Consider the following 12005-nt stretch of genomic DNA (forward strand, 5'->3'; position numbering starts at 1 on the left):
CCCTTGGTATCTCTAATTTTCTTGAAGAGCTCTCTAGTCTTTCCCATTCTATTATTTTCCTCTATTTCTTTGCATTGATCACTGAGGAAGCATTCTTATTTCTCCTTGCTATTCTTTGGAAACTCTGCATTCATATGGGTATATCTTTCCTTTTCTCCTTTGCTTTTCACTTCCCTTCTTTTCAGAGCTATTTGTAATGCCTCCTCAGAGAGCCATTATGCTTTTTTGCTTTTCTTTTTCTTGGGGATGGTCTTGATTCCTGTCTCCTGTACAATGTCATGAACCTCTGTCCATAGTTCATCAGGCACTCTGTCTATCAGTCTAGTCCCCTAAATCTATTTCTCACTTCCACTGTGTAGTTCTCTCAAATGTAATATGGGTTTTCACTTGTTGGCAGGTAGCCTAGTCAAAGCAATGGTTTTTCCAGTGGTCATGTATGGATGTGAAAGTTGGACTATAAAGGAAGTTTAGCACCAAAGAATTGATGCTTTTGAACTGTGGTATTGGAGAAGACTCTTGAGGGTCCCTTGGAGTGCAAGGAGATCAAACCAATCAATTCTAAAGGAAATCAGTCCTGAATATTCATTGGAAGGACTGATGCTGAAGCTGAAGCTCCAGTACTTTGGCCACCTGAGAACTGACTCACTGGAAAAAACCCTGATGATGGGCAAGATTTAAGGCAGGAGGTGAAGAGAATGACAGAGGATGAGATGGCTGGATGGCATCACTGACTCAATGGACATGAGTTTGAGTAAGCTCCGGGAGTTGGTGATGGAGAGGGAAGCCTGGCATTCTGCAGTCCATGGTATTGCAAAGAGTTGGACATGACCGAGTGACTGAACTGAACTGAGCCTAAGAGGTCATGACATGTATTAATTTATCACTTTGCTGAGGGATGTGTTTTCATGATGCCTGTATTGAGGCCTCCCACTCCAGTATTCTTGCCTGCGAATCCCACTTACAGAGGAGCCTGGTGGGCTAGAGTCCATGGGGTCACAAGCAGTAGGACATGACTGAAGTGGCCTAGCATGTACATGCACATGCATAGCGCAACCTGTATAATCTGGATTCACATCTCATTATTTTGTGTTTCTCATTTAAAACGTCATCAATCTCAATGTCCATTTCACAGAGTGGAATATATAGGAAACATTTTATATTATTTGTTTAAATCAAGGGATTCTTGAAGATCTTCATATACTTGAAAATAATGAGTGGTATCTAAGTAATTATTGTTGTTTAGTTGCTAAGTCATGTCTTGACTCTTTGTGACCCTATGGACTGTAGCCCGTCAGGCTCCTCTGCCCTTGGGATTCTCTAGGCAAGAATACTGGAGTAGCTTGCCATTTCCTTTTTCAAGTAATTATTATGTGATTATATTATGTATATAATTATTATGTAATTTCTTATTATTACATAATTAATGTGTAATTATTATGTAATTTCTGTATTATGAGTGATATCTAAGTAATTATTATGTAATTTTTAGAGATATATAACCTAAGGAAGTTTATAGTCTATTTGTATGTTTTATATGAATTATTGCAAAGTTTACATAAATGACTATAATTACATAGTAACACATTAGCAAGTGCTCCACTGTATTTATTTTTCAATGCATTCGTGCTTAGAAGTAAAATAAGGACAATATAATTAAGATAAGATTTATCATGGAAGACTTCCCTAGGAGGGGAACTTTGAAAGAAGCCAATCCTAAATATCTCTATTTGATGAGTGTTCCCACACTCATGATAGGGTTTTAAGTAAAGAGAAGCTTTAGTGGTAGATAAACTGAACTTAAACTCAGTAATCCACAGGATATGATTTATCTGACAAGGACAGCCTCTTTAGTGGTGTCTAAAGTTTTCTTCACAGGCTGGACAGTGCCTTATTCAAGGCTTTTTCATCTGTTAATAGAAACAGTCTCCCCTAGAAAAAGGCAGCCATAGGTTGATTCAAGTATTTATCCTTGAAGGTATATGTATTTTGAGCCTTTATTAAAAAGGACACAATTTGCATGGGTCCTGGGGATTACCAGATGCAATCTGACAACTTTATGTTTTCATAGGTATCATTACTTGTGAACAGATATTAATGAAGATCAAGTAAATGATCAAGGAATCTCTTCATAATCTTAAAACATGGCTACTTGTAGTCTCAATATTCTAACTTATTTGGGAAAAATTATCTTTTGAGCTCAAGGAATGAAAAATGTTAGTAAATCAAAGGTTTTTATTTTTAAAGATGTGATATATTCATATGGTAGAATATTACTGACTCTCAAAAAAAAAAAAAAGGAAATCTTGACATTTGTGGCAACATGGATGAACCTGGAGGACATTATTCTAAGGGAAAATTACCCAGAAATGCCACATGATTTCACTCACATGTGGAACCTAAAATCGTTGTTCAGTCACTCAGTTGTGTCCACTTCTTGGTGACCCCAGGGACTGCAGCACACCAGGCTTCTCTCTCTTTCACTATCTCCTGATGTTTGCTCAAACTCATGTCATTGAGTCGATGATGGCATTCAACCATCTCATCCTCTGTTGCCCCCTTTTCCTCCTGCCCTCAGTCTTGCCAGCATCAGGGTCTTTTCCAATTAGTTGGCTCTAAAGTAGCCTAAATATTTTAAATATTTAAAAAATATTTTAAATAGGCAGACTCATAGAAGCAGAGAGCAGAACTGTGGTTACCAAGGGCAGGGGGAAGGGGAACTGAGGAGATACCGTTCAAAACGTATGAACTTCCAGTAATGCAAGATGAATATGTGACTATAGTAAAATTACTGAATTGCATACACTTGAAATTTGCTAAGAAATTTGCTTAAACATTCTCACCAAAAAGTAAAATAAAATAAAAAGAATGAATAAGAATCTTCTCTCGTGATCCAGTGATTAAGAATCTGACTTTCAATGCATGGGATATGGGTTTGATCCCTGGTTATGGAACTAATATCCCACATGTTGTTGGCAACCACAGCCATGTACTGCAGTGAAGAGCCACAGAGCTGCAACTAAGATCTGATATAGCCAAATTAAAAAAAAAGAATGAATGGAAATAATGGTAACTGTAATGGATACATTAATTAACTTGATTGAGATAATTTCATAATATGTTCAGCAAAATATCAAGTTCTATACTTAAATATATAGAATTTCTATTTTTTGATTATACCTCAATAATACTGGGGAAGAGAAGAGATTAAAGTACTATCATGTTTGTTTTCATAACAAAATGAAAAAGCCAAAAGCAATGATTTTATGCTTGACTTTTTCAGCTCATTAACCTCTAGATTGCAGGAAGAAAAATCTTCCAGAGGGCCTTCTCTTTGTAAGCACCAGAGCAGTCAATTTCAGTGAAATAAGGATAAAAAATGAACACACAGGGAGAATTCTCAAAATGCAGATGTCAGGACCCATCCCCAAAGGGCAGATTTCAATCCTGGAAGGAGGAAGTCTTTCATTATTTTCTAAAAGCACCCACGCATATTTGGATCTGATGCTGTCATCTAGAACCCCCTCAGAATTATCTCTGGGTGGGAGAGGCTGTTCAAAAAATCAAGCCCTTATGGCATGCTTGTGATTTATCAGGTTTGGAAGCTCGACTTAAGTCATTATGTGTAGATGCAAACACTAGCATTATTCAAGCAATGGTGTGAAAGAGTGATGTTATGGACTATTTCACTCCCACTCTATTTCTACTGTATATAATTTACCTTCTAGGTTAAGTTTATTGTTTAAAGGATAACGTTTGACCCTGGGATACCCCCCTGAAGAAGGTTTGTGTGACATAAAGTGTTAATTTTTTGCTAGACTAGTTTTGTTCCCTTCCTTATATATGGTTAGTTACAATCTAAACAGGAAATTAAGCTCCATCAGCCTACTTGTTTTTTGGTCTGTTTTAAGGAATTGGGCTTTATCAATAATACAACTTTATCCACATGTGTGGGTGGGGATAAAGGAATGTTTGACTATAAGTAAAGGTAATTTTAATAAGGACCTTTTAGAAGAGAAACTGAAACAATTTCAGAAAATGGTTGTGTTATTTGCTGTATCTTAGATCAGGCTTACCAACATTGATTCCTTTTTTTTTTTTTCCTTCCTCAGATGTACATCCAGACAACAACACTCACTGTCTCCATGAGTTTAAGTGCTTCGGTGTCTCTAGGCATGCTGTATATGCCCAAGGTTTATATTATAATTTTTCATCCAGAGCAGAATGTTCAAAAACGCAAGAGGAGCTTCAAGGCTGTGGTGACCGCTGCCACCATGCAAAGCAAACTGATCCAAAAAGGCAATGACAGACCAAATGGCGAGGTGAAAAGCGAACTCTGTGAGAGTCTTGAAACCAACAGTAAGTCATCTGTAGACTTTCCGATGGTCAAGAGCGGGAGCACTTCCTGATAGATGTACGTTGAACATTCTTCTACTGGTCTTGGGGACTGTACAACATGGTTCCAAGGGCATGGTGCTATCCACACACCATGAGACCATCACAGTAGTTAGAACCATTTGGTTAGAACCAAAGGATTTCAGTGCAAGTGTCTCCTCTCCAGAGCATGAACATAGACACAAATTCTCTTTCACAAAGGGTGACGCTCAAGTCTCTCTTGTGAAGCATCACAGAGCTTGAAGCTTGGAACTAGGCTCCATTTAAAATTATCTTTTAGTGTTCATTCTCCAATTGTTGTTAGTTCAATATGGGTTGCTCTTCATAGAATTAGCAGTTAACTAGTATTTATGGACCATGTTACCAAAGATCTTACACAAATAGCATGTGTGTGTGCTGAGTTGCTTCAGTTACGTTCAACTCTTTGTGACCCCATGGACTGTAGCCCGCCAGGCTCCTCTGTCCATGGGATTCTCTAGGCAAGAATGCTGGAGCAGGTTGCCATGCCCTCCTCCAGGGGATCTTCCCAACCTAGGGATCAAACCTGTGTCTCCTGCTTTCCAGGCAGATTCTTGACCCACTGAGCCATCAGGGAAGCCCCTTACACAAGTAGACAATATGCTATTTAGGTATTTAGAGAAAGGAGAAAATTATTTAGCCAACATGTTAGCTTCAGTCATAGTTTATATTTGTTTCCCCAAAGTGATCCCCTTCTCTGGCTTTCATTGATCTCTCTAATTCTTCATATATATTCAGATAGAGTTCTTCTCTGAAAGCCTCATGACCCTGAAAATAGGACTCTTGCAACCACCCCTCCACTTTTCCTTTCCTCACCTATCTTCCTCTTCTCTGTATTCATCCCTGAAGAAGCACATAACAGTACGCTATTACCAAACTAATCCAGTAGAGTTTAACTGAACTATTCAAGTCCATCTTGCTATCTATTGAAGAAGAGCAAATTGAAAGTATGTATTGCAAAATACCAGAAAATTGAATACAGTGAGAGTGTATATATATATATATATATATATAAACACGCACACACACACACACACATTCTCTCTCAGATTCTTCCAGGAGGCTATATCTCCTATTCTCTGTACATTTGACATTAAATACAGGGATGATTAAGTTGATTTTAGCTGATTCAATTATTATAACAACTTAATCTACAACACTGTCTAATGCCCTATATGCAGAATTATCCTTACTAAATAAGCATGTATTAATTAAACTTACTGACTTCAATTACTATCAGACTTCTTGGAATGATTGGCCAGATCCTCTAGGAAGATGAATATCAAATTTATCCATATATCTATTCACCCTTCTGCAAATGTGAACCCTTAAAAAAGTACAAGAGAAGATACAATAAGGATTGGTTTGGTATCAGATTGTTAAAACCACCTCTGATTATAGGTAGGGAATTGACTGATAGTAGAGCTATTTGGGCACTTAGCAGAGGGTGTACTAAAACCACTCTTAAAGGCATTCTATCAGAGTAGAATGCTTGTGACTTGAGGGCAGAATTTGATGTGCTTCTGTGCTTTGAAAGCATCAGTGCAGGAAGTTAATACCTATTGTAGGATGGCCAGTGATACAGTTTGAACACTGGCATCTCTCAGTATGACTCACCAGAGTCTACAGATGCACTTGGTTTTTAACAGCAGTCCAAAGAACTTTATATAATATGGTTGCAAATGGAAACAAGCAAATATACAGTGAAGTAAATATCAGTTATCCTAGATTTACCTCTGGAAGGTAGTAAGGAAAAAAAATAATCAACATTTTCCACCCCTTTAAAACATAAATTGGTTCCCTGAAGGGAAAGTTTCTGGTGTTGATAAAGACTAATCCCATGTCATAAAAATAAGTCTAACACATTTTGTTTTCCTTCTATTATTTTCTATTGACGCTGAAATGGAAATTTCATAGCATGAGTACATTTCCCTATTTCTTCTGAAATAAGAATGAAAGATTACAAAAGTGGAGCCTCTCTGGTGGGTAATCCAATAATATTCTGGAGGAGTCGAATGCTCACTTTTGAAAGGTGACAGAAAGCTAAGATAAGGTGAACCAAGATAAAGTCAATTATGACCTCAAAGAAGGTTAAACTGTACTGTGTAGTTTTCATCTTTTACAGGAGTGGTTTGGGTTGAATAAATTAGGCTCAGATGAAGTGATTACAGTTCAGACATTCAAGAAAAGAGTGTAGGAAATCTCCACACATCCTTCTTCCATCCTACGCCCTGTAACCACTATTAACCTTTGCTTACTTAGACGACTAGCAACCATGGACCCTGTGGATGCCTATCTCGTCTGCCACATGTTTGAATGGAGTCAAAAGTCTTCCAAAATCACAAACTCTCAAAAACTTGAAGAGCTTAAATGCAATTTTTTTCTTCTTAAGAACATTTTATGTCTTTGAAAGTATAATTGAAAACTGAAAAAACTCTTGCCATTAAATTCCCTGTAACTAGTATTGTACCTCCTTGGATTTGAAATACCTCCTTGCAAAACTGAGGGAGCCCATTCTCAATCAGTCCCAGGCTGGTTAATTCACTGGGACTGTGTCCATGTTGTTGCATTCTCTTACTTTCTGCTATCAGACTTTTGATAAATCAACCTCACTACCATGACATGACAGTGACATACAGGATAGTGTTTTGTAAACTATAAATCACTATATAAAGGTAGATGTATCATTGCTGTCTTGAAAATATAAATTGGCCTCGGGGTCATAGAAAAGAGAAGACAAAATTCAAAAACTATAGTTTGAGCATCTCTATTTTTAATATGTGAAGGATTTGATAATTATGGATACTGTCCTATAGTTGGAATTTTTTTCAAATTAGCTGTGTATTTTTGATATACATGCAATATTTTTTCTTCAAATTGATAGGTCTCTACAAATTCCTCATACTTAAGCCATTTCATCTTAAAGATGACTTGTTAATGCCTGAAATTCTGATCATACATATAAGCTTTTAAAGCTTCTAAAGGTACACAGAATAAATAAAAGGAATGTGAAGCTGGAAGGTACACCAAACCAGTCCATGTTAATGACTGAATTTGCAGAATACTACATTTCACATGTAAAAAGGTCAAGTGTTGTTTCATAAAACTTCTCCTGAAAAGAGACTTAGGAACAAAGTTGATATATATGAATTTTATCAACGGTACCCAATTAACAAATGTTGTAACATGGTAGTCCTTAAGCTCTGTTCATGCATAATTCATGAGAACAGCTGCTGTTGGAGGTAGATCTGCTTTCTCTGGCTTATAAACCCAGTGTGTGTGCACAGGAAATTCATTGTTGCTGAATTCAAACCTGATTTTCACAAAGCATATTCATCATCAGAAGTATTACATTAGCTCATATGTATATCTCTGAATCCTTTGTGTTCTGTAAGGCTTCTGGAATGAAGGCAAAGGTACCACTGCTGCCATGAAAATCCGCAGACATACCTCCTTCTATTGAGCTTCACTTGATTGTGTTTCCCAGATACTGCATCTTTTTCTTTTTTTTTTCTCAAAAAACTGAGCATTTGTGTGAAACTTGCATTGTTGGATGATGGTTAGCATTTTTCAGCAATATTTTTGTCTAGTTAAGGCATGTGCATCATGTTTTTAGACACACTATTATTACACACTTAATAGGCTATAGAATGCTATAAACAGAATTTTTTTTTTTTTTTTTTTTTGGGCCATGCGCTGCCAAATCCCTGTGTGGCACTTCATTTCCTGACCAGGGATGGAACTCATGCACGGTGCACTGGGAGCTCAGAGTCTTAACCACTGGACTCCCAAGGAAGTCCTAACATAGCCCTTATATGCAGAGCGTGTGTGCGTACCTATGTGCTAAGTCACTTCAGACATGTCCAACATTTAACAGCCCCATGAACTGTAGCCCGCAAGGCTCCTCTGTTCATGAGATTTCCCAGGCAAGAATACTGGAATGGGTTGCCATTTCCTTCTCCAGGGTATCTTCCAGATCCAGAGATGGAACCTGCATCTCCTGCACTGGCAGGCATGTTCTTTACCACTACTGCCACTTGGGAAGCCTTATATGCACTGACTTGCAAAAAATATTCACATGACTTGCTTTATTGTGTGCAATATCATTTTCCCTAGTGATATGGCCCACAAAGTCTAGATTGTTCTCTGAATAATAGAAAAGATAAGACTTAAAATTCAGACGTGTTCAGAGCCTTGCATCCCTTTTCTAATTAAAAAAATTACAATTACTTTCCTTTTGTAAAGTATAGTCTTAGTTCTCAGTAGAATTCTACCATCTTTTTTTGGAGGTCACTTCTAAGAGTCTAAAAAATAAAACATGAATTTCTAAAGAGGTTTAGAGTCTTAAAGTTGGAATGATCCTTGAATAACATCTGAATATCATCTTCATCAAGGTCTTTTGGTTATTGTTCTTCTGTTACCCCCGTAATTTTTCTTTCTACCTATCTTCAAATCTGATAAATATTTCTTACATGTTTAGTTATTAAATATACTGAATATGGCAAAAAGTTGAGTATTTTTCTTTCAGGGCCATTTTTTTAACTCATAATTTTTCTTCATCTTATCAACAAAGACCATATGAAAGTCTTTCAAAAACATAGCTGAAGTATAGATTTTATTTTCTTAGAAAATATTTAGAGGGATATGATAACATTATGCAAACAAGAATGAAAAAAAAAATGAAATAAAGACCATAAGAATCACTGTCCCATTTTACACCAAACCAAATGGAACAGACACCCTAGCTTTTAGAAGAGTAAATAGAAAGAAAGCATTCCATATTGATTCTCTAAGAAAGCTGCTGTTCCCCCACAAATCTCCCCTGCCTCTGTCCTCACAAAAACCCAATGTTATGGATTGTGGACCAGTGATGAAACTGAGGCCCTGTAACCTGGTTTAGTGATGTTTTGGCACTCATTTTGTAGAGAAGAGGATGCAATTTAGAACCAAGTCTAAGATCTACTTCCTTTCAATTGCACGTCAATAATAATCTAATGTGAGCACTATAGAAAGATATGCAGATATGTCCCACCTGTTTTTAGCATGAAGCTCATATTAGTCAAGGAAATAAAAATAGCAAAAACATCTACAATTAACACATCCTGGGCTACTTGCTTTAAGTTCACTGATTGTGGTCTTTAGGTAATGCCGGTCTCTGATAAAAATTATCTGGTCAATTACCAGAGTTCATGTACACTAAAATGGAATGAGTGTAATCACCCATTATTTCAGAGAAGAAACTTTACAATTTTCTTATTCAGTGTTCAAAAGTAAATCATTCTCTAAAAAAAAAAAAAATCTGTTTCACTGTGAATTGGATTTATGTAGTGAAATACATAGGCTTCCCTGGTGACTCCATGGTAAGGAATTTGCCTGCCAGTTCAGGAGATGAGGGTTTGATCCCTGAGTTAGGAAGATCCCCTGGCAAAGGAAATGGAAACCTACGCCAGTATTTTTGCCTGAGAAATCCCATGGACAGAGAAGCATGGTGGGCTACAATCCATGGGGGTCACAAAAGAATCAGACACAACTTAGCAACTAAACAACAAAGTGAAACATATATGTTTAGCATTTTTTCTTATTTTTTTTCATTCATTCCAGAATTCCACTGAAAAATAGAACATCACATTTGGATTTCAGAACAGAGATTCAGCTTTCAAAAACACAAATGAATTATCTGGATTTAGACTTGTATTTCTGGAAATTTAAGTATAAATATCAATTTGACTTAGAATATTTTCTTGTTCATACCTATTTAATAATCTTATAATAATGGGTTTTATTTCACAGTAAGCTGGTACCAGAAAACTTAAATATTCATTTGCTTCTTCAAGTCTTTATTTTTTAAACATCTCCATTTGTATCCTTTTGATGAAACCAGACCATAAATATGTGTTGGCAATACATTTTAGTGCACTCACTTTTAGAGTTTAAAAGTATTATATTAAAATAAAAGATACATTCACTCTCAAAGCATGACTAATTATAATGAAGTGAAGTGAAGTCGCTCAGTCGTGTCCGACTCTTTGCAATACCATGGACTGTAGCCTACCAGGATCCTCAGTCCATGGGATTTTCCAGGCAAGAATACTGGAGTGGGTTGCCATTTCCTTCTCCAGGGGATCTTCCCAACCCAGGGACAGAACCCAGGTCTCCTGCATTGTAGGCAGACGCTTTACCGTCTGAGCTACCATGGAAGCCAGTTATAATGACTGACCCTTTTTTGGTCATCAAGCAGGCTCAAAAAATCGATGTCTTTAATGTGGATTATAAAAAAAAAATCTTTTTTTATATTTCAGGATACAGAATTGATCTGTTCTTTCATTTTTTTATACTGTAAATCTCTGTTAATCAAAACACACATTAAATAGAATTTCACCTAACTTTATTAAACACCAAGGTGTTCATACTTTTAGTTTTCTGCTAAATGTATATATTATAAATGAAACCAGTGGTTTCACAGATCAAAAATTCTGCTTTTTATTTCTACAGCTGTTGAATTCCTACCACGTGGTTTAAAATAACATGTTGTAAAGACCACTATCATGAAAAGTCACTTTAAGATTTGAATTTTAAGATCATTTTAACAAACTGATGTATTATCCTGTACTATAATTTGTCTTAATTTGTCTTAACAGCTTCCTCCACCAAGACGACATATATCAGCTACAGCAATCATTCAATCTGAAACAGGGAAACGATACAATATGAAGAAATGTGGTATGCGATCTTAAACAATGAACGTGACACCACCAACACTCACTCCTGGAGATCTCTGTAGACTACAATCAATCAAATCAATAGTCAATCTTGTAAGGAACAAAAAGTAGCCACAAGCCAAAAGTATTAATAATAGGGAGTGAAGAAACCCGTTTTATACAATACAACCAATGAGTGTCAAGCTAAAGTATTGCTTATTCATGAGCAGTTAAAAAAAAATCACAAAAGGAAACTAATGTTAGCTTGTGAAAAAAACAAAAACAAAAACAAATGCTGTTGAAATATGAAATAAACCTTGTCTGATGTTATTCTTGTAAGTATTTTTCTGTGATTGTGAGAACTCCCGTTCCTGTCCCACATTGTTCAACTTGTATAAGACAATGAGTCTGTTTCTTGTAATGGCTGACCGGATTGAAGCCCTGGGTTGTGCTAAAAATAAATGCAATGGTTGACGCATGCAATTTTTTATACAAATAATTTATTTCTAATAATAAAGGAATGTTTTGCAAATGTTGAGAGTTGTTTTGTTCCAGTTTTAAAGCCAGGGAAAACTCTTTCCAGTTGGCACTTCTGCCGTTATTTAACTCCTGCTGTAAAAGCCCTGATGTGCCAAGAAAATACTATTTCCTCGAGGAATGTGTTTTTGTACATGTCCTTGTATGTGAAGAAGATTGTTTTTTATTTCTATATCAAAAAGAATTATTTGTGTAAGACTTTGTGACTATTTCAAGATTTATGTGGTAGTTTTTCATAGTAATTGCCTCTTTCCTGAAGAATCAAGTAGTAGTTTGAGGTCAATTGCTTCAGATATCATAATTAACAAATGATGAGTTAAACATTAAATGTGACTTGTGAGAATATAATCTGAAAGTCTT

At 36.3% G+C, this 12005-nt stretch overlaps 1 protein-coding gene across 1 annotated transcript in view; it reads left to right on the top strand.

The window, feature by feature from the left end:
• Positions 1 to 11644, top strand: part of GRM8 (glutamate metabotropic receptor 8) — an 880134-nt gene extending 868490 nt beyond the window's left edge. The window contains exons 10-11 of the mRNA XM_018046971.1: positions 4110 to 4356; positions 11049 to 11644. Coding sequence (XP_017902460.1) covers positions 4110 to 4356; positions 11049 to 11098 — 297 coding nt within the window. The 3' untranslated portion in view covers positions 11099 to 11644. The remainder of the gene's footprint in view (positions 1 to 4109; positions 4357 to 11048) is intronic.

Source organism: Capra hircus, chromosome 4, assembly GCF_001704415.2.
Source record: "Capra hircus breed San Clemente chromosome 4, ASM170441v1, whole genome shotgun sequence".
NCBI lineage: Eukaryota > Metazoa > Chordata > Mammalia > Artiodactyla > Bovidae > Capra > Capra hircus.